At 37.9% G+C, this 27317-nt stretch overlaps 1 protein-coding gene across 2 annotated transcripts; it reads right to left on the bottom strand.

The window, feature by feature from the left end:
* Window positions 1-362: 362 nt before the first annotated feature.
* LOC132153170 (TRAF3-interacting protein 1-like) lies at window positions 363-27317 on the bottom strand. Of its 2 annotated transcripts, none has more exons than XM_059562485.1 (15): window positions 27042-27317; window positions 21997-22065; window positions 19414-19575; window positions 17565-17693; window positions 16593-16988; window positions 16211-16291; window positions 14274-14349; window positions 14104-14124; window positions 13092-13176; window positions 12566-12655; window positions 11909-12041; window positions 11784-11820; window positions 11586-11659; window positions 2119-2342; window positions 363-776 (listed from the first exon to the last, which is right to left on the bottom strand). In XM_059562485.1, exons 1-15 carry the CDS (start codon window positions 27162-27164, stop codon window positions 611-613), a joined length of 1866 nt encoding a protein of 621 aa, XP_059418468.1. In that variant the 5' UTR covers window positions 27165-27317; the 3' UTR covers window positions 363-610. The 2 variants fall into 2 exon arrangements, with proteins under 2 accessions (XP_059418468.1, XP_059418469.1); XM_059562486.1 differs by having other exon boundaries at window positions 12566-12652.

Genomic DNA, 27317 nt, shown 5'->3' with positions numbered 1-27317 from the left:
TTTTCTTTTTGCACTAAATAAAAAAAAAAGAAAATCACAACTTTATCTCATAATTCTGACTTTTTTCTTGCAAATGCAAGTTTATGTCCCACATTCTGACCATACTGCGAGATAAAAAGTCGCAATTACCTTTTTATTATTTAATCTCAGAAATACAAAAAAAATGTCAGAAACCAGCTTCCACAGTTTTCAATTTACACATATACATATATAAATAATTATATTCATATATGTGATATATTGCCAAAACACCTGTCAGTCTGAAAGAAAAAAATAAAATAAAATAAACCAGTCAATCTGTTTTCCTAAGAGAACATGGAGATCAACTGAAGTCCTATTTTAAAAAGTACAGGACACATCAGTATGGTGACCACACACATTTATCTTTCAAGCAAGTGATGAGTGCAAATCCAAATCTACTGCAGACGTATGAGTGTGGTTGAGAATCCCAATGGACCAGCGCAATCAGAAGGCACCTTACATGAAGGGGGTTTGAAGAGAGGGAGTCCTGACTGTACCTGCAGCTTCTGAACTCTCTCCAGTGCTGCTCAAAGACATCAGATCTCCCTGCTGCTCAGTGCTTCAGGTTTCTTTGGGGATGTGCTGCTATTCACGTTTGTGAGGAGAAGCTGATGCTGGAAACCATCTTCTGGATCTTCTCCTCGTTCTTCAGGATGCTGGACTTGACTGCGCAGATCTTGTCCTGCTGGTCTTTGATTAACTGCTCTAGTTCAGCGAGCTCAGCCTTCAGAGGTTCCACAACGCTGTCTGTGATTCTGAGATACAGACAGAGAAACGGCTTTAAACAGAAGAACAAGACATTCAAAAAGCAGCTTAAGATTTTAATCATGATAAATATTTGGATGCACTGATATAGTTATCATGGCTTATTTTTTATAGCTAATATAGTTGACAATTTGACATTATTTGTATTACTTCTGAGTTCCAAATCATCATTTAAAGGTCCCGTTCTTCGTGATCCCATGTTTTAAACTTTAGTTAGTGTGTAATGTTGTTGTTAGAGTATAAAGAATATCTGTAAAATTCTAAAGCTCTAAGTTCAATGCCAAGCGAGATATTTTATTTAACAGAATTAGCATACATCGAACGACCCGTTTGGACTACATCCCTCTAGTTCCTGCAGTAATGACGTCACTAAAACAGTTTTTTGACTAACCTCCGCCCACAGGAATACACAAAAAAGGGGGCGTGGTCTTGTTGCGCTCTGACGGAAAAGAGGAAGAGCTGCGTTTGTGTTTGTCGCCATGTCGTCGAAACGCTGTTATTTTCATCTCGGAGTCCAATCATCTTTGTTTGGGCTTCCCAGGGACGCTGTACTTAGAGATCAATGATTACAATTTATGTTTAACTCGGTTCCCGAAAATTATAATCCACATGTAAAACTATGTGCAGCACATTTTGCTGAGGAGAGCTTCCTCAATCTCAATCAGTTTAATGCCGGATTCGCACAAAGATTATTCTTGAAAGATGGAGCAGTTCCCTCTTTGTCTGGAGAAAGAAGTTGTTTATGGACCACAACCGGTAAGTGTATTTTATTATTTAAGTTGGTGCGTTTAACAGTTTCTGTAACTTATTTCACAAAGGGCAACGCTGTTTAGCTTTGTTAACTAGATGGTAGGGCTGTGTAAAAAAAATGAATGCGATTTTTATGCGCATCTCGTCAGTAAAAACGCTCCTGTGATTAGAAGTACATCTCCAGCACATGCTCCTGCCCACTTGCTTCTCAAAACTAGTCCAATCACGTTTCCAGGAGGGCAGCCTGCGCTCAGCTGCTGTCGAATCACAACACAGGAACCGCTGGCACAATCAGAACTCGTAACGTATTTCTGAAGGAGGGACTTTATAGAACAAGGAAGTCATCAGCCCGTTTTTATGACAGTGAAAACAGCGGTATACAGATAATTGAATTGTGTGAAAAATACTGTTTTTTTTTACACACGAAACATGAACATGTTATATTGCACACTGTAAACACAATCAAAGCTTCAAAAAAGCACGAAAAACGGGACCTTTAAGAGGTTTCAGTTCAGTTAGGATGCTGTATATGTAGGCAGTATCCTTACTAAGCTTAGGGACAGAGCTAATATGCATGTGCACCTTTGTTCCTGTAGCAGAGCATGTGCATTCTCCTTGTTCTCCTTGCGCCACGTCTGCAGTTCGTTCTGCATCGAGTCCATATCTTCCTGAATGTAGTCCATGATCTTACCCAGAGGCAGAGCGCTGCGACCCACCGTTTGTATGGACGAACACAGTCGCTCGATCTCCTTCGCCACCAATTCACGTTCCTTCTTACGAGACGACTCTGACACCAGTGACCGATCCTGCAGACAGACAGAACCACAGGAAACAGATCAACACTAGCAGTCTCGCTTCCTGACTGCTATTTCTTCTGTCAGAGGTCTGTCACAGTCACTTATAAAATGGAAAAGGGGTGACAGGATTTTCAACATGAAGCTATGATTGTATAGAAAAATGTTTATAAATGTCCAAGTGCAAATCCACGGAAATAAATACTGTTGTCTACACACTGGAAAAAAAATACAAAAGCTGTTAATGGAGTGTATATTTTCAAAAGGTACACTTTTGTATCTTTTTTACCCCTAAAGGGTGCATATTAATACCTAAAGTGTAAATATTAGTTCCTTTTGAAAGGGTACCATGCCAGTGCCTGAGCTTTTTTTCCTTCAGTGTGTGTAGACAACAGTTAGCAGTTATTTATGTGGCTTTGCACTTGGATGAGCATCATATACTCGCTCTCATGTCATTTCAAATCTGTATGACCTTTTCCTCTGTAGTACAAAAAAAGATTTTTTTTTTACCCCCCCCCCCCCCCCAAAAAAAAAGATTTGTTGGTTTGCCCATACAATGAAACACCCCCCCCCCCCCACCTTTTTTTTTTTTTTACGTGTCACAATACATGTTTGGAACAAATGACTATGTAAATGACTGAAAAATGATTAGTTGGAAATCACTCCCATAAGAAAGCACTTCAGATAAATGCTATAAATGTTATAAAGGTTAGAGGAAATCTATACCTACCAACAATATACTTTTGGGGAAAATAGCAGCAGGGAGAAGTCTGCATTTAGTGGTTTTCAATGTCAAGGCTACAAATGTTTAGAATTTCAAGGCAGGAATTATACAAACCGTGCAATGTATATAAAGATCAAAATGAAAGAGACATGGGATCCATAATGTGAGTGAGTGGTTACTGAAGGCCTCCACTGTATGCAGTGTGGTTGGGGGGTCCTGGTCTGCCCCAGTCACCCTTCAGCCGAGCGTAAGAAGGCCTCCCCTGGCACACAGGGCCCGTGTCTATTTACTCAGCTGGGGCCACAGGCTGTGTGTGGCACTAGGCCAAACAGGCTTTACTCTTACTGCCTCAGACACACACACACACACACACACCCTCATGCAAGACGTGACTTTGTTTATTTTAGTAACAGGCTATGGCAGTGAAGTTATTTTACAACAGTATTCGGTAACAACTACTTCACATTTACCTCATTTCAAGCTGAGCTCCTCAAGCAATTCATGTCATTCTGGCCATAAACACCAAAATCTTACTTTCTAAAGCCAGGTTCACACCACCAGTGATGTTGTCAGTGTATGTCGCTACACTCTGTACTGTGAAGATGCTTGTGGGTGTTCCTAGTGCTGTCGCTCTAATGTTATTGGTAGACATATCCTTGGAAATTGCAATCACAACTATTTATATTGCCGGTGATACAAAGATGTCATTCTACTTTGACTAGGAATTAGACTTTAAAAGAAATAAAAGTAGCATTCTGCTGTAAGAGAGTGTTGTTATATAACCTACAGTAAAGCTCAGTGCATTAAATCATTAACCAGTGTTAAACTGCTCTCTGCATCATATAATTAACAACATAAACCATCAATGTAATGTATGAATCAAACTGTTGACAAATTCTTTTACACGCATAATTTTTTTATATCCATGACATGTGGTTGCAGTCAAATCATATAATACAATGAAATCGCTCAGGGAACTCTGTCCTGTCTTTGCTACACCAGAGACAGTGACATATGAGCTCCACTGACAGATTCTTCACTCCTATTGGTTGTCGCTTGCGAAATTTGCTGTTCATTTGCATAAAGTTAAACTAATCTTAACGTTTGTTGTGTGACTCGCATCACTTGAAACGCCTAAATTCTGTCACCAAAGGTTCACCATGTTGCTTTATCGCTGCGTGTCTCTGGAGGTGTGTACGGGGCATAAAGGGTTCACCCAAAAATGAAAATGACCCGATTTACTCACCCTCAAGCCATCCTAGGTGTATATGACTTTTTTCTTTCAGAAGAATCCAATCAGAGTTATATTAAAAATGCCCTGGCTCTTACAAGCATTAAATCTGACAGTGAATGGGTGTTCAATAGTCCAAAGGAGTCCAATAAAGCACATTCAGCCATCATAAAAAGTGTCCCACACGGCTCTGGGGGTGGGTGAATTAAGGCCTCCTGAAGCAAATCGATGTGTTTGTGTGAGAAAAATATCCATATTTAAAACTTTAAAAACTTTCGCAAACTTTCGTATGTCCTTGCATAAATGAGAGAGTCATTTCAGCGGATCATGTAGGACATAGGTGTAGGACTTAGCACAAGTCCGTTGAGAATATGCTAGTCACTCAAGAACCAAGGTTTTTGTTTACAGAAGCAAAGGAAGCAAAGTTTCCTTTGTTTAGCAAAGGAAAACCAGTCTCCTCTTGGCCTTTTTTCGAAATCCTCTTACATTTTTCTTTACAAATCCTTGTTTTGCTCTCTTCTCACCGAAGCTTACTCTATAATCTATATCTATCTATCTATCTATCTATCTATATATATATATATATATATATGTGTGTGTGTGTGTGTGTGTGTGTATAATATTATTTATTTATTTATTAATATTACTTAATTTATATAATACTACTTTATTTATAAAAAAGTAGTACACCTAGTCCTACATAGATATACAGTTGGTCAAACACTATTATAGGGTTAGTTCACCCAATAATCAAAATTATGTCATTAATAACTCACCCTCATGTCGTTCCAAACCCGTGAGACCTCTGTTTATCTTCGGAACACAGTTTAAGATATTTTAGATTTAGTCCGAGAGCTCTCAGTCCCTCCATTGAAGCTGTTTGTACGGTCTACTGTCCATGTCCAGAGAGGTAAGAAAAACATCATCAAAGTAGTCCATGTGACATCAGAGGGTCAGTTAGAATTTTTTGAAGCATCGAAAATACATTTTGGTCCAAAAATATCAAAAACCACGACTTTATTCATCATTGTCTTTTCCGTGTCTGTTGTGAGAGAGTTCAAAACACAGCAGTTTGTGATATCCGGTTCGCGAACGAATCATTAGATGTAAATCGAATCGAATAGTTTAAAACGGTTCGTGTCTCCATTAACTTTTTTAATGTGGCTGACACTCCCTCTTAGTTCAAACAAACCAATATCCCGGAGTAATTCATTTACTCAAACAGTACACTGACTGAACTGCTCTGAAGATGAACACCGAGCCGAGCCAGATAACAAAAGATTTGACTCGTTCTCGAGTCAAGAACTGGTTGCATCGGTTTTCGGTTCGATTCAATAAATCGGTTGAAGAAAACGGTTCACCGTTTTTTTTGCGCTCAACCTAATGACTTCATTTGCAATGATTGCCCTTGATTCAAGCCTTCGGTTTACCTGGGCTCATAACATTAGCACAGAATCAGTTCAGAATCAATCATCAAAAGAATCAGTTCGGTTCAGACGCTCTGTGTGTCGGTTTGCTTCACGCTGAATCACACATGCGCAGTATCATCAGCTCCACGGTTCTCGAATCGGACACGTCTGACAGAAACGGTTCTCGGTTCAGTGTACGAATAAATGTCGAAATAATAATTATTATTGTTCTGCGTAGTTTGAAGATAAATATTTTTAAAATCTTTATCCCGGATATATATATATATTTTTTAATCAGGGAGAGGGTGGGGGGTCAAGGCGTTTTTTTGCAGGGTCTTGAGACCCCCCAAGACCCCCCTTGGCGCCGCCGGTGGCTTAGCATAGATCATTGAATCTGATTAGACCGTTTGCATTTCGATCAAATGTGTCGGTCTGCTTCACGCTGAATCACACATGCGCAATATCATCAGCTCCTCGGTTCTCGAATCGGACACGTCTGACAGAAATGGTTCTTGACTCGAGAACGAGTCAGTCTTTTGTTCGTTATCTGGCTCGGCTCTGTGTTCATCTTCAGTTCTCTCTTCACAGCAGTTCAGTCAGTGTACTGTTTCGGAGTTTAATTACTCCGGGATATTGGTTTGTTTTAATTCAGAGGGAGTGTCAGCCACATTAAAAAAGTTAACAGCTTAAGTCATTTGCGGATTAATGCTTATTGGAGACGCGAACCGTTTTAAACAATTCAGTTCGATTTGGTGAACTGGTTCAAGAAGATCCAGTTACATCGAATGATTCGTTCGCGAACCGGATATCACTTAAACTGTTGTGTTTTGAAATCTCACAACAGACCGGAAGAGAAGACATTGGTGAATAAAGTCGTAGTTTTTGCTATTTTTGGACCAAAATTTATTTTTGATGCTTCAAAATATTCTAACTGACCCTCTGATGTCACATGGACTACTTTGAAGATGTTTTTCTTACCTTTCTGGACATGGACAGTATACCGTGCACACAGTTTCAATGGAGGGACTGAGAGCTCTCGGACTAAATCTAAAATATCTTAAACTGTGTTCCGAAGATAAAGAGAGGTCTTACGGGTTTGAAATGACATGAGGGTGAGTTATTAATGACATCATTTTGATTATTGGGTGAACTAACCCTTTAAGATTTGAAATCTGAAAATATTTTCATAAAGTGCCGGTCTCTAATCATCTGTGTTTTGAAACTAAAAGTTTATTGTTACAACTTTACAGAGTTCAGTAACTCTATTTGAAACACTTCAAAGGTTAACTATGCTGCTTAACTCTAGAACTCTAACAAACACGTGAGAAGAAAGACTAACTTAATTTTTTCCCCCTCTCTCTGTGGTTTACAAGTGTGTTTGGATTGAAATGTGTAATAGTTGCCTTCAATGTGGGTGGTTTCTCCGGCCCCTGAACACCCCCTCTACACAAACACCGGCGGCCAGCACATTCGGCCCACTGTTCTTGGGAGCGCAAAGGCCAGGCTGGATTTGTTTTGTTTGCCATCCTCCTGCACCTCACCCCTTAGTCAAAAAGAAAAGAAAAACTCCAGCTTTCTGACTCTTTCTGACATAAATCAATTGTTTATAGGGGCTCTCATTTTCCCCTCTCTACACTGGACCCAAGAAAAATATTTGTTTTGCACGAGGCAACTGAGGACAGGTTTTCCCATTATCTCAGACAGTGACACAAGCAGGACGTGGAGTGTGCCTGGGGCAGGTGGCTTCCAGAAACACTGATGCATTGGGCCAGAGCCTCTTGGAGCGGGACGCCTCATTACACTGCTATGTGGATCTGAGCCTTCAGCTGCAAGCCCAATTTGCTTAATGAAGAAATGCATTCAAAATGCTTGATTTATAGAGTGCTAATATAGAATCATGAAAATAATCAGAGTTCAAAGTTTTGCAGTCCTCTTGAGAATGATAAACAACATGCTGTAGTGCTATATCATGGTTCTGGGGATCTGAAACGTTGATTTCAAATGTGATTCACAAAATAAAAAATGGGCTTAAATGACTACAAATGAGTCACACGTTTATTCAGTAATTAATACAGTGAGTTATTCTTCAAACTTATTCAAAACAGTAATGTGAAAGAAAATTATTCATTAAAAGAAGCTGCTCAGATGAACCATTTGTTCATCAATCGGACTACACTGGCGTTGCATTTGTTTTGCATGCATTCAAATCAGACTGCAAAAGTACATGCAAAAGTATGTTTTTTTTATGCTGGAGAGTCAAAAAACTGGCTAACACCGAGATTAACTTTGACAGAAACAATACTTGAAAATAACATTTTTATCAGTTTATGGTTTAAACTTGTGTATCGTTCACCCCTAGTTTGCATTCATTAACCTTTTTTGATTAGTTGGGAAGGGAATGTCTACCTGAGCATTTAAAAGTAACAACAATTATTAATAAAAAAAAGTGATCGATTTTTTGATTGGTTAAAATAGCATACTGGGTTGTAACACTGATTGGCTAAAGCCAGTGCATTGGCTGGACACTTTCACAAAAAGCAGTTCAAACCGAATACACAAAAAGCAGTAAAGATTTGTGGCTTCAATGATCTATTTAAGACAGCTTGCTACTGGTCTAAAACTCCATGGTGGGTCCAATACTGACTCATAAGGGTAAAGATTAATTGTTTAGCAATGTTTTAGGGTTTCCTCATTTGGGAAAACATGGGCCTCATCCAGCAAGATCATAAAAATAGCTGGGATGAAGTGAAGTGCAGAGAGGTTTAGTCGTGTACACAGGATGGAAGGGTCAGTTTGGCCCCGTGGGGGTCACTGCTGAGATCACTGTTCTGCACTTGCGTGCTAAGCGGATCACCACAGAACCACAGTGTATGAGAGTTTGGCTTATGAGAACCAGACGGCAGTAAGACTGAAATGAAATGCTATCAATTATGCTATCAGACTTCAGAGACGAATACTGTGGTATTTCACCGTAACTCCAGGGTCATTCCACAGAGATGTCAATCGTCTCTCGGTGAGGGCAAAATGTTGAGGAATGCAACAAGAGACATTTCCTTTACATTTCCAACAAAAAGGTAGATGTTTACTAAGACAGAGCCCTGAAGGGATGATTATTTATTTTCCTGCCTGTTCTGCAGAGCGTGAGCTGGCGTGGCGTTCACTCAACACCCATCCATTTGTGTGCCATGGGGTTTATTTATACATTGCAAACCTTCATCAGGCTAATTTGATGGTGCAAAAGAGGGAAAAGGAAGGAGGAAAAAATGCTTATGAAAACGCAGCTGCTGTCAAGGGCCAATACTTTCAACAACAACAACAAAAAAGACACCCTACAAGAAGTAACTTAGAATAATACACGTGATATGGAAGGTCACAACAAAGGTCAGCTGCAAAATGTACAGCAAATTCTTCAGGAAAATGCACCATGATGGTGAAACGGCCCTTTGTAATATTGCATCTGGCCTGTCCTTTCAGTCAAATGAAACAATAACGGCCTAGCAGATCTTGATGAAGTTCTGTCGACCCTGGCGAGGTAAATCTTCACTTATGAAGCAGAACAGAAAGCTCAAGCTAATAAAGCCACAGAATGAGTCATTGGCTCAGTTTCACCTTTGGAATTATTAAATGGTCAAAACTCTCAATTCTGTGGTCGTTCCAAAGAGATTAAGTCATACGTACTTGATGTGGGGATCTCAGTAAACTTAAAATCCTAGAGAGATGTGAGTGCGGAAGCTCATATTTGTAGAATAAGTAGATGAGAATTTGTAAATGAGCGCAGAAACTTCAAACCTGTCGGGGAGGATATGAAAGCTGAATATTTACATTTTTAACCCTGGATGTTACACCGTGATTACAGGAGAGCAGCTGCTTTATTGCGCTGACCTTCACCCCCCTTTCAAGTTAGGAAGGAAGTCATTATTAAAGACTTTTTTTTAATACAGCTGACTAGACAGGAGAGGTGTGGTGTGCTGGTTAACATGTACTGCACTGAAAACACACGCCCATTTCATGCACCGCAATTAAGATGGAGAATTTAGAAAGCTAATGAGGCTAAATGAAGTCAATTAGGAGAGCACGGCCAGCAGCGCTCAGATTCCAGACCAGAGTTGGCTTGCATTTGATGGGGGAAATCTAATTTGATTATTTGGGATTGAAAGGAAATCCAGTCTGATTGTTTTGAAATCAAGAACACAGGAGGGAGAAGCGCTGGCTGTATGGGCCAGCTGGGAGCAGCTCACTGTGTGCGGCTGAGGTTCAACACCAAATGGGATTGTGCCAGTGGTGAAGCAAACAGAGTTCATGCCTTCTATGAAAAAATACAGTAACTGAATGAACTAAATGAAACTTTTGTGAACATTTACTCACCCTTATGTCATTCCAAATCTGTATCGTTTTTTTTCTTCCATACAACACATCAGAAAAAAAGTTGATGAACTTATTAACAACTCAATGAAATGTAATAGGGACTCAAATCCTCACCTCAGTTTTACCATCAAACCTGCTTGACATTGCTCATTTAAGTTTATTTTACAAATGAAATTTTAAATATAAGAACTAGATTTTAAATCTTATTTTTAAGTTTTTGAATTAGTATGAGGTAATGGAAACTTCATATCCTGTACTCTACTGTTAGAAAGTTCACATTTTATATATTAATAACCTTTGGTTATTAATATTATTAGTTCTATTAAATCTATTGAATTCTGAAGTTTTATTTAAAGAACAAGATTTTTTTCTCGCTGAGAAAAGTATGAAATAAAATTGTTCTTTACTGCTTAAAAATTACAAAAATAAATAAATTTAAGTCAACGAATCATAAACAAACCAGATTTGTTATATGAAACTGGCAACTGAGTCAATATTCCTTACAATTCCTGTCCCTACATCTCCCCACTGCTGACTCACTCTTTGAACATGTAACTACTGTGGGAAGTTGAGGTGGGGTTCTGCATGAAGCCCACCACCAGACACTGCATCCATCAGGCTACAGTCAATGACAGACAGATAGACCGGAGCATTCGTTCCGGCTAGGGTGGACCACCCAGTGCAGATGGCCCCTTCCACCAGGACATGGACAGGATGCCTTCAAAACTCGAATTCAACGTTCTCATCTTCACTGGATCACAAACAGCCCAATTCAAGCTAAAATATGGGAAGACATTGATAAAGTGGCATTTTGGATTAACAATCATTCCAGGAGTCTTGAAAAATCATTCCACAAATTTTATGGCCAGAAAAGAAAAGTACATAGCCTGAGCCGCACTGAAACTACGTCCAAAAAGTGAAATTGGTTTTATTGCTTATTAGACATGAAATAGTATCTTAATATTAATCTTTATTCCATTGATGACTCTTTATACTCTCATGGGGTTTATCTCAGATAAAATCCTCCCAAAATTGTTATCTTAAAACAATCAGGACCTAAAACAAATTCACAAGCAAGCTCCAACTCTAAGCCACCAGCACGTACTGGTTTTCAATTTGCAATTAAGTAACCAAAACAAACAAAATTCACAAATAAAAAGGCCACAATAGTTAACCACGTTAAATGTCTAAACAGCATAAATGGTGCCATCATGCTTGTTTTGCCCTAATTATTTAAGCTCCATTGAAGAAAATAACACGTCAGTGGCTCTGAGGGACCGCAATTACATTTCGCCACTCCATTTGCATAGTTGCTTTCTTTAGTAAACTGACGGTGCACTGGGTCAGGCGTCCCTGAGGTATTGTAGAGCACTAAAAATGCTGATTCCCTTGATGAAGAGATTCTGAAATGCATTAACTCATGTTACTGGAATTTTGTTGTGAAAAACAAAACTTGGACCGTGTAAGATGGAATAGCACTGCCACCTAGTGGGGTTTTAATAGGGGAAAAAAAGATCACACCATACCTGTTCTTTTGACTTTGAGGCTGGAGACGATTCATAGTCTTTCTTTGTCTCTAGGATTTTTTTCACAAGTCCACCTATGAACAAATGAAAACTATTCAATTATTTCTGATATTAAGTGTGCCTTTAAAGGGTTAATTCACATAATTAATTTATGGAAGAATTTTATTTCAGGATGAATTATTTTTGCACATGGCTCACCGTGTTTGTCATTCCCTTGGAGTTCAAGTGAATTAAGCTGTAATGAAAAATAAGTCAATTAGTCCAAATTGTGGTGTTTTTTTTCTTTCTGAATACTATGTACACATATAGAACATCTGCACTACCTCAATTTCAGGTATGTCCAGAGGAGGTGCAGCTGCCTCCACCACCACAAACTGCCCATCTTCATCATCCTCATCTTCAGAGAGCTTCTTGCTATCCAAAATAACAGCCGCAGGGGTCTTGGCACTGCCCAGCCTTAGAAAAACCCAGACAATGATATCTTTTATCATAAAGTTCCTATTTACAAGTTTGGAGTCAGTATGACTTTTATAAAAAAGAAATGAATACTTTTATTTATCAATATTGAAAATACTAAGAAATAAAAACTGAATTACTAATTTAAATAATTAGAATTTTTTTACATGATCATGTGACACTGAAGACAATGAGAATTCAGTTTTGTCATCACAGGAATAAATGACATTTTATAATAAAATTAAAATAGAAAATAATTATTTTCAATTAATTTAAATAGTAAAAATATTTTACAATATTGCTTTTTTTTTTTTTACAATCAAATGAATACAGCCTTGGTGAGCATAAGCCAAACTATGCCCAAACTTTGCATGGTAATGTATATCCCTATCACAAAATGTTAAGGGGGTATTACAGGTTAGAACCCCCTACCTAAAGTAAAATCACTGTAACACAGCCAGCATGTGACTTACTTCATTAACACAAAGTGAGAAACTAAAAGCCTGATGAGCGAGATCTCTCACCTCTCTGCTGGGGTCACATCAGCATAGCTCTCCTGTCGTTTGACGCAGGGGGCTGCCGGTCGTGCGCTGCTAGGTCGCGGTAATCGTCTACTTATATAAACAAAAGAACAACAAACAAAAGAAGAATAAGTTCACACAGGAAATCCACAAGTACTTTTTGTAAAGTATGCATGTGATTTTATATGTGGGGTAACAGTTTAGGTAACAGAAAGTTTCTGTATGGGTAAATGCTTTTAAAAACAGTCGTGAGAACCAAGAGTAATGATCTGGATGAGAGTGATATCTTGTGGTTGGATCTTGCGGTACAGTGCAGTGAAAGCGAGGGATTTGCATCAGTTGCTTCCACTGCCAGGCAATCTCTCATGGGGGCATGTATGATACACTTCACCCAGCCACAGCACATTATCACATTGACTTACTTTGTTATCATTGGGCGGAAATGTAGCCATTTTTAATCTTTAATCAACACACTTATGAGATCATTACCACTAATTAAGAAAGAAGAAAAAAGAAAGAATCAACAGACCTATGTGTTGTTTGAGGTGGCACAGAATTAGTTGTGTCTCCATTCTCAATGTGGACTGGTTTCTCTGCTGAAGGGGCTTCCCCTTCTGGAAGAATAAAAAGAAATTTTTTGAATCAAGGAAATTCTGAATCTGCAATTGGTATTTTAGTTGTTGTTGTTTTTTCTGCCAACAGCACAGGTGTTACTGTAATGTCAGCCGCTACATCTTTAGCCACTGTTTAAAACACAACTGAGACAAACACACAATAAAATTAACACTCGGCAAGCACCAAACGCAAGGATAAATAGCATAAGTGAATATATGAAATGCATTCATGCAATGCAATGCATGATTGTGAGAACACAATATGGCTTAAATGTGATTTTAATATGTAAATATATAATCTGTTTTCATTTAAACGAGTGGTGTGATCCAGTGTCTCGGAGATGCTCTGTCCGCAAAAAGTGCTGCAAGTTTGAGTCACTTGTAACATGTATTTCAAAATGCAACATGCACTATCAATCTTCCCAAATAGTTTTTTTAATCGTGTATTTTTTAGACTGATTTTTTTAGACTGAAGTATTTTTAATTAAATAATTTAAGTTTGTTTCAATTGATTTATTTAATAGATGTAACAATTTATCTATTTTTATGAATTGCAATTTCTATTATTGTTGTTATTATTGTACAGCCATTCTATGAAACAAACAGCGGGAATATGGCCTGAGACAACTAAAGTGGAGAGAGATTTTATGTACATTACGTAAAAAAATTAATAAAAGTAAAAATGACAAAAATTAAATCACAATATGATTTTAAGGTTAAATTATGCAGCCTTACACACAAGCATTATGAATTTTGATTGCAATTTCTATTAAAGAGGAGGAAAAAAAAACAATTAGATTTATTGGTTTTATTTGTTAAATACAGTTTGCTGGCTGGTAAAAATAATAATTATAAATAATAGTCACCAGCCACTGGCAGGTATATTAAAAAGTTAGATTTGGACCCTAGTAAGAAAACAACACTAACCTCCTTCACTCTCAGTCTCATCTGAAACAGAGATACACAATAAATCACATTAAACAACATCTGCTGTGCTGCTAGAAACATCTAAATAGATCAGCTGGACATGCAACAAAGCATTATTGTACTGTACATCAATAATTAATAGGGTTTGTTAAGAAAGACATGTTCAGTACCTTGACCTCCTGTTTTGGGCCACCGCCGCTGTCCTTTAGCTGATGAGGGCCTTGGGATACGGGAAGGACTCTCAGCCTGAAAGGAATGAGGAAATACATTAGTTTCCATGCATTTTCACATGCATAGAGTTCCTCTCCTGTGGAGCACTTAAACAGACATTAGTCAAGAAACATGCGAGTCCGCTTCCTTTACAAACACGACAATCTCCTGGGCTGTTGTTGCACATGTGAAATATCACAGACTAATAGTCGGACAATTAGAAAATCCAGGAGGAAACAGATTTCACTTGGGACAAACAGAAATTACCTGGAATTCAGAAAGTTCTGTAGGCTGAATGAAGACAAAACAAAACCCAACAAAGAGCCTTAAAGACTTTTATGTTTATAGTACACTTATAGCCACTAGCCAAATGAAAAAAATCTCACTGCTCCAAATGAGAAACTACTGAAGCTGTAAGGACACATGGTCATGGAGCAACTAAACTATATAATATATAATATAACTGAACAGAGATGACATAACTGAATCCAATGATGAACTGCCTTTAACTATCATTTTTGCATTATTGACACTGTTTTCCTAATGAATGTTGTTCAGTTGCTTTGACGCAATGTATTTTGTTTAAAGCGCTATATAAATAAAGGTGACATTGACAAAGGTGACATATAATAGCGATGGAGCGACAAAACGAAATACCGTATTTTTCGGACTATAAGTCGCACCTTAGTATAAGTCGCATCAGTCCAAAAATATGTCATGATGAGGAAAAAAACATATATAAGTCGCACTGGACTATAAGTCGCATTTATTTAGAACCAATAACCAAGAGAAAACATTACCGTCTACAGGGCTGTAGACGGTAATGTTTTCTCTTGGTACATTTCTCTGGGTTCATGTCAAATTAATTTTGATAAATAAGTCGCACCTGACTATAAGTCGCAGGACCAGCCAAACTGTGAAAAAAAGTGCGACTTATAGTCCGGAAAATACGGTACATGAAGATACAAAATCAGTCAGTCAGAGGGTGTGTAAGGGCACTTGCTAAAGCAAAACACTTGAAAAAAAAAAAAAAAAGTGAAAACTGGGAGAAACTTGGCCAAAGATGTTCATCTGATTTTGAAAAAAAATGCAGGATTATTGAACTTTAAAAAAGTTATTTTTTAAAAGAAGTGTCAGTTTTCATTTAAAATATACTTGCTTCTCATATACACTACCATCACTGATGTACTGTATAATATAGATCAGTGACTACCATTCAGAAGTTTGGAGTAAGTAAAAATTATATTTTTTATTCATCAAGGATGTATTACACTGTACAAACATGACAGTAAAGACTAATGGTTACAAAATAATTCTATTCATCAAAGAATACTTTTAAAAAAAATCTGCATCAATGTGTCCACAAACATATTAAGCAGAACAACTGTTTACAACATTGATAAGAGTAAGAAATATTTCATAAGCTCCAAATCAGCATTAAAATAATTTCTGAATGATCATGTAACACTGAATAATAGAGAACTGACCACAAACTTTGGAACAGAATTGTATTTTGACACTTTTAAGACTTTAAAATGAGAAAGATATTTAATTTTGCCTTAGTACCAGAGAAAATGTTACCACAGCAGGTAAAATTCTTAACCAATGTCTCAACCAGGATGTCAGAAAGAGATCCTAATCCACCATCAAGAATGTCCTAGCGCAATACTGAATATGCAAACACCCATTATTCTACAGGGAAGCAAAGCAGGCACTGACATCACAACAGACTTGTACCTCCAGTTCACCGCCCTCATCCTCCAATTCAGAGGAACAAAGATAAGAACAATAAACTATGAGGAACATTATGTCAACACTCAACAGGCTTTGATGATGGTCCTTACCTACAGAACACACGTAAAGTGAATAAACAGAGATTGAGAGAGATCAGTCTCACCTCGTCTGCTTCGGCTTCATGTGTTTTACTCACAACCTCTGGGGGAGGCTTTGTCTTGCTGATCTCCTCTGATGCCTTGATCTAGGGAAGAAGACTGTTATTGCGGATTTGAAAAAGACTTATAAAAGACTTTTATTTCATATATAAATGTTACGGAAATTCGCTTTAAGGTTTTGAAATAGTGCAGAATGTTAAATTTTTCTTCATTTTTGTTTGTGTTAAAATTTTCACAACTCGAAAACTTAATTTCTAGGTTTAAATGGGATTTTAAATGCAAGAGAGGCTGGTAAAACTGGTCATTCATCTGTCATTGTGAATGATGAGCAAAAAAGCAGAATCATACGATACAATCATACAGAATCATAAGATGGTGTGAGCAAACCTTTCTATCACCTCTGTCCTTTGGCTTCTCGTCTGTCTCTCGGTGTCGTTGTTTATCTTTTTCTCTCTCCCGTCGTTTCTCTCGATCTCTCTCCTTGTCTCTGTCTTTGTGAGATTCCCGTTCCCTTTTCTTATCCCTCTCTTTATCTCGTTCTCTCTCCTTGTCCCTGTTACGGTCCTTCTCCTTCTCTTTGGTCTTGTCTTTCTCCCGATCCCGATCCCGGCTCTTGTCTTTGTCTCCGTCTCTGTCTTTTGTCCGGTCTCTTTCGCGTCCCTTGTCAGATCTCTCGGCATCTCGCCGGCGGTCCTTGTCATCCCTCTTGCTCTCTCGATCTCTTGGTTGATCTGGATCTTTCTGCTCTCGGCTCCCGCTGCTCTCCTTGATGCCCTTCCTCTCCTGGACAACAGCCAGAGACTACATCTAATTTTCACTTTCATAACAATAATCCTAACAGTTTCATGAGGACCCAAAAGTATTAAAAACAGATTTCACGAGTGAAAGAAAAAGGCACAATAAAAAAGCCCAAGAGGGACATTGAATGAATAGTTATTTAAGACAACACAGAAATCAGGCTTGGTTGAAAGTATCACTGGGTCAAAAGTAAGGCTGGGCGATATATCTAACGATATGATCATGCGCATCTAGTCAGTAAATCTGGTTTACTGGGTGATTACTGCTAAATCACCTTCACCTGCTTTTAAATGGAGCGGCATTTAATAGAGGGAACCATCGATCACTGACAAGCTACACAATATCGCATTCATTATCGAAGGCGATTCATCTGGGATAAAGAATGCGATATTGTGTAGCTTGTTAGTGATCTACGGCTCTGTTTATTAAATGCCACTCCATTTAAAAGCAGGTGAAGGCGATTTAGCAGTAATCACGGAACCAGATTTACTGACTAGATGCGCATGATCATATCATTAGATATATCGCCCAGCCCTAGTCAAAAGCTCAAACCGGTCTCACCTCTCGGTCTTGGTGCCGCTCCTTGCCCTCTCTGTTCTCCTTGTCCTGGGACCTGGAGGTGCTGGGCTTCCCCTTCTGCTCCAGCTTGTCTCCTGCTAACACCCGCCTAACAGCCTCGTCACTGGAGAGCTGGAACAAGGACAGGACATGCTGTTTAACAGCTTAATATAATGAACACAACTCCCAAGCAACCCTCAGTATGCTCTCAGACCAAACAAAACTGGATTCAGAAACAGATGGGGAAGCAAGGTGGTTAATGATCTGGGCTAGTGACCAAAACAATGTAGGTTGATAATGCAATCCGTTCAAAACCATGGGGATTCTCTCTGGATAAAAACATCAGCTAAATATGTATTGACTAGCTGAAAATTTACTAATAAGATTTTTAAATTTTCTGAAGAAAACGTGTGGTGGGGCTTGATGCAAAACTCAGTGTTACCAATAGAGTACTGTGGGTGATCTATATGTTTTAAAGATTTATTTTAGCATTATTTAGTTATATAATTATTTCACTATTATATTATTAATATTTTAGACGTAGCTTAGCTTTAGACTAGCTTTAATTTTATATTTTTTTGTTTTAATAGTTTTAATTACTTTGTTTTAATAGTTGTTATTTTTTTTGTCATGTTCTATAGTTTTTAAAATATTTACATTTAACTTTAATTTAGTTTAAGATTTTTTACTTTTAGTACTTCAAATTAAAGTTTTGACATTTTATTTCAGTTGCCAAGCCAACATTTCTAACTTTCATTTAAGTTTTCCAAGTTTACGTTTTTTTCCATCTAACGTTCAGATTTTATTTTAGCTTTATTTAAATTAACAAAAACAATTTTAATCGTTTTAGCAAAAAATATTATAAAAAAAAAATACTGGTGTTTTTCTGAATGTGTTAATTTACAGTTGCTATGGTGTTGCTTATCGGCACAAGTCAAAGGGATTTTTTTTTTATTGCCCTCCAGGTCTAAGACTGAATATGAACAGCACCTCTCCTCAACAAACAATACAAATTAGGTATCATTTATGCATCATTTATGTCCATAACACAAATTAAATTTAAGAGGTAATTTATGTATTTATTCTATATTGATGCCAATGGCCAAAGTTTTTTTAATATTCTGTTCCAAAATGCATATGAGATTTGAAGTCAGTGAAAAATGACTTCCGGTCTGTTCTTCATAGAAAGCTATCATTTGACTTCTGAAGACCTGGAACAGAATCATATGATCTATTTTATGATAATTTCATGGTATTTTATGTACTTTTTGGACCTTGACAGCCCCTTGTCATTATGTAGGATGAGTGCAACAACATTTCTCAAAATACATTCTTTCATACATGCATTCCACAGAAGAAAGAAAGTGGTGCTACTATTCAAAGCTACCTACGATCCTCCTGAAGCAATCCAAGGTTAAATGTTTCGCTCAAAGACTCAAAGGTGACAGAGCAGGATTGTCGATTTTTTTCCAGTACCTGGGTCACCCCTCTAATCTTTGACTTTAACCACCCAGCAACTTTCAGCACTGTGGGGCTCTCATGTCTTTTTCTCTTGCAACCTATAAAATATCCCAGTGTGCTGTAGAGCAGCAGAACTGTCATTCAGTTTAATGTTTCGCACCTGCTCTTTGCCTTGCAGGCATCAGTGGGTTCCCCTGATAACGCTGCTGGCGATGTTCCATCGCTCCTTAAACTTCAGGAAAGCTCAAGGGTGCAATTTAATGAATATGTCTATAAATTACCCCCTGCTTGGACATCATTAGTCTTGAGTCATTCACTAGTTAAATGGCTTCGAGCGAATCCTGCAATACAGAAGTATAGTAGCTGAGTGATCTTTAATCGCAGGACCGACCTTGTTGAGACAGCACTTAGCAATGACCTGCAGCAGCTCGTTGGTCTTCTCTGGTTCGTGTCCAGCTACAATTCGAGCAGGTTTAGCTGCCAAGGTCTCTCCACTAACCAGCATCACCACATCGATGGCCTTCTGAAGGAATGCTATTTTTGAGTCTTTGTCCTGAAAAGTACATGAAGAGAAAACAGTAGTTGAAACAGAATTGCAAGCATAATGTCTGTTTTCAAACAAGGTTCAAACACTGCCCCAGTCTGCCACTGTTCAAACAAACAGGGAGTTCCACACGAAACGCATGCCACTGGACAAGCCAAGGTTGTTACTGCTCGCCCAGTTTGGCCACTTCAACAAACAGACCGGAATTCTGCTTGGGGCCACTAAGGATGCATAAAACAACCATTGGGCAAATGTTAAGGCAGGGATTTCCAACCTTCAGCCCAGAATATCTTTCTCCTGGGTTTGAGAAGAGTACACAAAACCACTTGAGACTCCAATAATCAATGCTGACGGTGATGCTGCTTTGTGAAAGCTTAGAAAAAAACAACACAACAAGTACATACTTTAATAGTAACACAATTGAACAATCAAGATGATATGTAACTTATGTGAATCATTTGTTCTGTCAGTCTCGTGTGGCCCTTGGGTGTACATACATTAACACTACTTTAAACCCTCTTCTTCTCTATTTCTGCTTTGCTAGTTATGATGAAGTGCAACTGTCCATACGGTCATTTAATGCTTTCATACTTCACGAGGTTCCTAATGAGGTCCCAGCGTCAGAACAACCTGTATGCTGATGTGATCTGTTATGATTTTACACACTCAGCACAGCGGTGTTTAATATCCAACTACTGGCTACACAATATCTATGCAATAAGAATGTTTTATGAACCTAATCACTGAAGGCGAATTTCATGAAAACGTGTTCATGTCATAAACATTGAAACACAAAATTAAGAAATATATTTAGCATAAAATGAAGCCCGTTTTAGGACCATTAGAATTTTATGCAATGTAACATTATGACAATTAAGCATCTTTTACAGTAAAAACTGTAATAATGTGAAATATTATTACAATTTAATATATATTTTAAAATATTATAAAATGTAATTTATTCCTGTGACAATACAAAAGTGACAAGGCAATACAAAAGTGAAAAAACATTATACTATACTATAGTATAATACTATAATAACTCAATCACATTAGAAATGTCCCAATGCAATGCAATTATTTGGCATCAAAACACTTCCTTCTTTCCCAGTTATTATGTATAGACATCTATAAGCTATCTGTAGGTAGTTTCCCCTGAAAAGTGTTAAAACTGTGGCGCTGTCAAAACATTATAATGTAATGGTATACCGTAAGGCCGTCCTGTTTCGCACAGGTGTGGGGAGGTCATTTATTATGCATGCTGGGACATCAAAGGCCAGAGCTCTTTCAGTCAGCCCCACGTTTGGAGAAGGATCAGACGTGAACTCGTCACTGCTGTGTGGTGAGCTATTAACCTTCATCTCTTACAGGGTCACTGATACTGATCCAAGTAAAGCTAGGTGCTTTTAACAGGGAGATCTATCACACCTCATGACTCCCTACGATGTGGGACTTTGGCACGCTAATTAAATGGAGAGTCTTGAGTTACACTTAGTTATCTGATTAATGTCAACACCTTAACAGAAAAAAACACAGCGGAGTGGAAGTCTGAGATACTGTGGCTATAGAACCTAAGAACACTTAATGAGGCAGAAGATCAGGTAGATACAAGAGGTCAACTGTAACATGATGTATTACTGCCAAGTAGGTGGATTAATTGGCGAGGAACATAAAACTGGCATACGATTGTATGGTAGTACTGCAATAAGCGAGAAATAAGTCTCGATATGCACACATATATAGCCAAAAATTCCTCTTAAAGGTGCACTCGGTTGTTTTCCCACTATTAAAATAAGTTTTTACACAAATTAATGTAAGTGTTAGTACTGTTAGAATATTTGGGATTTTAAGATTTTTTAATGTAAAAAAGTCTCTTATGCTCACCAAGGATGTATTTATTTATTAAAAAATACAGTAATATTGTTAAATATTACTACAACTTATTGTAATTTATTCCTGTGATGGAAAAACTGAATTTTCAGCAGCCATTATGCCAATCTTCAGTGTCACATGATCTTCAGAAATCATTCCAATATGTTGATTTACTGCTACAATAAACATTTATTATTACTATTATTATTATTATTATTATTATTAAAGTTAAAAGCAGTTCTGCTGTTTAATATATGCTTGTGGAAAATATATGTATGTTTTTTTTCTGTATTCTTTGATGAACAGTTCAAATTCAAAAGAACAGCATTTATTTGAAATAGTAATCTTTTGTAACATTGAAACATCTTTACTGTCACTTTTGATCAGTTTAATGAATCCTTAATGAATAAAATATCTTACTGACTCCATACTTTCGAACCATAGTGTATGTCAAGCACAAGACCACTGATATGAAAAAGAGCCAGCTAAATATAACTTACAAAAACTGTGCACCTGATTATTCCTCTAAAAGTGGACACATTTCTCTTGGTGATTTACCTTCACGTTATCTGCCTTCATCTCTGCTTCTCCATAAAGTCCTTTCATAAAGCCTGTGGTACGTATTATCTAAAAAAAAAATAAAAAAAAAGGGAAAACAAGTTTTTACAACCAAAATTTTAATCCAAAAATATAAAGACATAGACTCGGTTTCAAAGGTTAGCTGCCTTGTTGTCCACTGCCTTCTAAAAGCATACAAACTGAAACAGAACCTCATAAGTGATTGATTTGGAACACTCTACACAGACAGGAACGGTTATCATCACTTTTGTTAACTGTTCACATTAAAGACAACATGTGTGACCCTGGACCACAAAACCAGTTTTAAGTGTCAATTTTTTATAACTGAATAATGAATAAATAAGCTTTCCATTGATGTATGGTTTATTAAGATCGGACAATATGTGGCTGAGATACAATGATTTAAAAATCTGGAATCTGAAGGTGCAAAAAAAAAATTAAATACAGAGAAAATCTCCTTTGAAGTTGTCAAAGGATTATCAAAAATTAAGTTTTGATATATTTACGGTTGGACATTTACAAAATATCTTCATGGAACATGATCTTTAATTAAAATTAAAAATTAATTAAAGTTAAATTAAAAGTTAAATTAATATCCTAATGATATAACAATAATTTTGACCCATACAATGTTTTTTTTAGCTTTTGCTAAAAATATAACCCAGCGATTTAAGATTGGTTTTGTTGTCCATGGTCACATATAATGACAGAGAAATAATTTACAAAATATTAAAAAACAACGTGATTTAACACAGCATTACACTATGACAAGCAATGACATAACTTAAGGTGCAGACAGTATGCATACAGTGGACAGCCGGTGTGAGTCTATCTGTCTAACTAATCTTAGCTGAGCTTACAGACCCTGGGCCTCTATCTCTTGATACAGACCATAGACTGTAAAAAAAGATGGACGACTCGCCTTCGCTCTCTTCCATTGGTCAAAACTGAAGCCGCCAGTGTCCCGATATGGCGCTGACATCTTGGACTTGCGCCTGCGCAGATAGCGATCTAGGGACCAGTTCTGCGCAGTAGCTATGCGCAGTAGCAAGCAGGAAGTAAAGCCTTAAAGCCGCGAAATCAACGGCCCCGCCCCTGTGCCCCGCCCTCACTCTCCCTCGCAGAATGCACATACCGTAATAATCTGCACTGTTTTGGAAGTGGAGTCCTGCTCCTGTGAACTCTGTCTGATCCGTTCCACTCCAATCTCATTAAAATAAGGTAAATACAATCTCCTCAGTCCTCCGAAGATCATGTAAAAAGCCTGTTGACGCTTCAGTGCCTCCTTGGCTCAGAGAGCTGTCGATCACAGCTGTCAATCACGACGTCACACCACCGTTTTTAGAGCATTAAATAACTATCTAAAAAACAACTTATTTTAAAAACGAACACTTGAATTTACATTAGCGTGATACAAACTACAGTAAATGACAAAAAACAGCTTCGGAAAAAAGATATTTGAAGGTTAATTTAATTGTTTAGTTGGTCTCGCGTCCCATTGAATAACATGGGGAGGCGGGGTTTATGACCTATACTAGGACCACTCACCAGGGGGCGATCGAGACGTTTTGGCTTCACTTTTCAGGGCTTGTGCGGCACGCTCGATACAGACACACCCACTTCATCCTGAACTGTCCTCTTTATTTTACTGTCTATAATTGAACCATTCGGTACGAGGCTTTCGGTTCGGTACGCGGTACGCATTATGGACCGAACGGTTCGTTGGACTAATTAATTATATTTGGAAAATAAATAAAAAATTGTGAAATATGATATGCGTTCAACAAGGTAGCCCAATAACCCAAACGACGTAACAGGCAACGCCCCTGACACCCCCGAAGAAGAAAAAAACACCAACTTATATGTTTATGTTAGGCTACTCAGTCAGGCGCTCGCTCACTCAGTACGCGCTGAAGGCTCGTTGCAAAATGGCCAATCCAAAGTGCACCCAAACACCAGACCTGTTGGTTATTGGAGGATCTTCTATTTCTGGTCTGTTAAACGCATTAGCCATTTTGCAACGAGCCTTCAGCGCGTACTGAGTGAGCGAGCGCCTTTATGGGCCTTTCACACAGGACGCGGTATGCGCGGCGCTGCGCTATAAAACCCATTCATCTCCGCGCAAGGACGTTTTGTTGCTGCGTCGACCAAAGCGCAAGCGCAGCGGTGCGCATCATTTGCGTGCTTGCGCGCACGCCGCGGTCAAAGTTCAAAATAGTTCAACTTTTGCCGCTGCGCTCTGTGACGATTACCAGCGCGACCAATAGGATCCAAAACAAGCACGGAAATCAAAAGGAATGAACGGCTAGTACAGTACTGTGTGTGTCAGAATTTCCTGAGCTGTACGATACAAGTTTGAGGTAGTATAGGGACATCGTCAGGAAAGCTGTGTCATGGAGACATATCTCCATTCAAGGAACAACAGACTATGATAGAGCTCCCGCTAAAAGTTTTTAAAACTCCGCCTACGCCATAGCGCAGCGCAGCGCAAATCGCGTTGTATCTGAAGGGCAACGCTGAACCCAGCGGCAAGCGCCGCGCATACCGCGTCCTGTGTGAAAGGCCCACTGTAGTGGAAAACGTAGGTTTTAAGAACATGCTTAATGTAATTGAGCCCAGTTACAATATTCCTTCACGAGCCCATTTCAGACAGACCGTAATTCCTGCTTTGTTCCAAAAAACATAAGCCCTATAGAGAACCAATTGAGTAAAAACACACTCAATATAAAGAGTTATAGAGTTCCATATAAAAAGTTACATCTTTGTATTTGTTCATAACTACTACAATAATATAACATTTTCATTTTTTTATAAGGAGCTGTTTTTGTTTTATACAGTATGCTGCTAATAAAACACTATAGAAGATGAGTAAAGAATAGCTCCATCATTGTTCAATGTAAAAAAAAAAACATACTTTGTTAGTTTTAATAAATAAAACATTTTTTTAAAAATCAAGGAAATTTATCTGCCAATTTTTTCTTTTTGCTGTATCTAAAACGTACCGAACCGAACCGTGACACCAGTGTATTGTATCGTACCGAACCGTGAATTTTGTGAACCGTTACACCCCTAATATATATATATATATATATATATATATATATATATATATATATATATGTGTGTGTGTGTGTGTGTGTGTGTGTGTGTGTATGTATGTATATATATATATATATATATATATGTGGCCAAAAGTTTTGAGAATTACATAAATATTAGTTTTCAAAAAGTTTCTGCTAAACTGCTTTAAGATCTTTGTTTCAGTTGTTTCTGTGATGTACTGAAATATAATTACAAGCACTTCATACGTTTCAAAGGCTTTTATCGACAATTACATTACATTTATGCAAAGAGTCAGTATTTGCAGTGTTTGCCCTTCTTTTTCAGGACCTCTGCAATTCGACTGGGCATGCTCTCAATCAACTTCTGGGCCAAATCCTGACTGATAACAACCCATTCTTTCATAATAACTTCTTGGAGTTTGTCAGAATTAGTGGGTTTTTGTTTGTCCACCCGCCTCTTGAGGATTGACCACAAGTTCTCAATGGGATTAAGATCTGGGGAGTTTCCAGGCCATGGACCCAAAATTTCAACATTCTGGTCCCCGAGCCACTTAGTTATCACTTTTGCCTTATGGCACGGTGCTCCATCTCCATCTGTGAAGCCATTTTTATGCAACGCAATGATGGCTGCACGCGTTTCTTTGCAGGTCACCATGGTTAACAATGGAAGAACAATGATTTCAAGCATCACCCTCCTTTTAACATGTCAAGTCTGCCACTCTAACCCAATCAGCCTGACATAATGATCTCCAGCCTTGTTCTCGTCAACATTCTCACCTGAGTTAACAAGACGATTACTGAAATGATCCAGCAGGTCCTTTAATGACAGCAATGAAATGCAGTGGAAAGGTTTTTTTGGGATTAAGTTAATTTTCATGGCAAAGAAGGACTATGCAATTCATCTGATCACTCTTCATAACATTCTGGAGTATATGCAAATTGCTATTATAAAAACTTAAGCAGCAACTTTTCCAATTTCCAATATTTATGTAATTCTCAAAACTTTTGGCCACGACTGTATATATATATATATATATATATATATATATGAAGTGAAGTGAAGTGACATTCAGCCAAGTATGGTGACCCATACTCGGAATTTGTGCTCTGCGTTTAACCCATCCAAAGTGCACACACACAGAGCAGTGAACACACTGTGAGCACACACCCGGAGCAGTGGGCAGCCATTTATGCTGCGGCGCCCGGGGAGCAGTTGGGGGTTCGATGCCTTGCTCAAGGGCACCTAAGTCATGTTATTGAAGGTGAAGGATATATATATATATATATATATATATTAACCATTATCATTACATTTCTGATTTGCTATTTTCATTTGTTCAGTGTGTGGTTTTTAAAAATGAACAACTGTTGGATACTGGTGCAAGTGTTGCAGTTTATTGGGGGAATATACCCCTAATTACAAAATCAAAAAAAGTTTCCATATAATTTTTTTTTCTCGATTTTCTGAGAAGTATATGTCTGTTTTATCCCATGAATATGTCAAGAATATGTCTCCAACCCTTGAAATTATATAACCATGTTGAGCTATGCCTAGTAACCAGGTAAACAGTTCAACAAGAGCTCTGAATGAAGAGACAGTAACTTAACGTTTAAAACCTAGACAGAAGAAAGGTGAGATTGTTGACAGTGTGTTTTAACAGTTATTGCATTAGTAATATATTATTAGCGTGCTTACCACCAATAAAACATCAAGATCATCTTAAGCCTGAAAGCAAAGCTCCGGCCATTCAAAAATGTTAAAGCTAAAACGAGATATTTACAAAGCAGGAAAACATATATTACGAAGACTATACGCAAGCTAACGTTACATTAACTTAGCCGGCTAGCGTTTTGAGATCTAGAAACTGTAACGTTACTTGAAGCGTATGAAGGTAAATATGTAGACGGTGAGCGAATAGAACAGCACTTATTTAATAAAAAATAATGTTTGGAATAACTGACCTCGCTGAAGATGTCGTGCAGGTATCGAAACGGCGGTTTGCTGAGCAGCTTTTCTGTCAAAGGAGGCTTTTTGATCACTTTTCCCAGAGTCTCCTGGGTCTTTTTGGCTACAGATTCATTCATGTCAACAAATTAAAACGGTATTTAGTGTAAAATATGTTTCTTTGATAATTAATCGCCCTTACTGTTCTGCTAGCAGCAGATTTCCGCTCGCTAAACTCTGCTTGTTGCCCTGGCGATAGCTTTCTATCCCACAATCCTCCGTTGTGCGGATTC

This window comes from Carassius carassius, chromosome 11, assembly GCF_963082965.1.
Source record: "Carassius carassius chromosome 11, fCarCar2.1, whole genome shotgun sequence".
NCBI classification, from domain to species: domain Eukaryota; kingdom Metazoa; phylum Chordata; class Actinopteri; order Cypriniformes; family Cyprinidae; genus Carassius; species Carassius carassius.
Note: the sequence above shows the minus strand (reverse complement) of the source record. Positions and strands in the feature narration are given on the sequence as shown.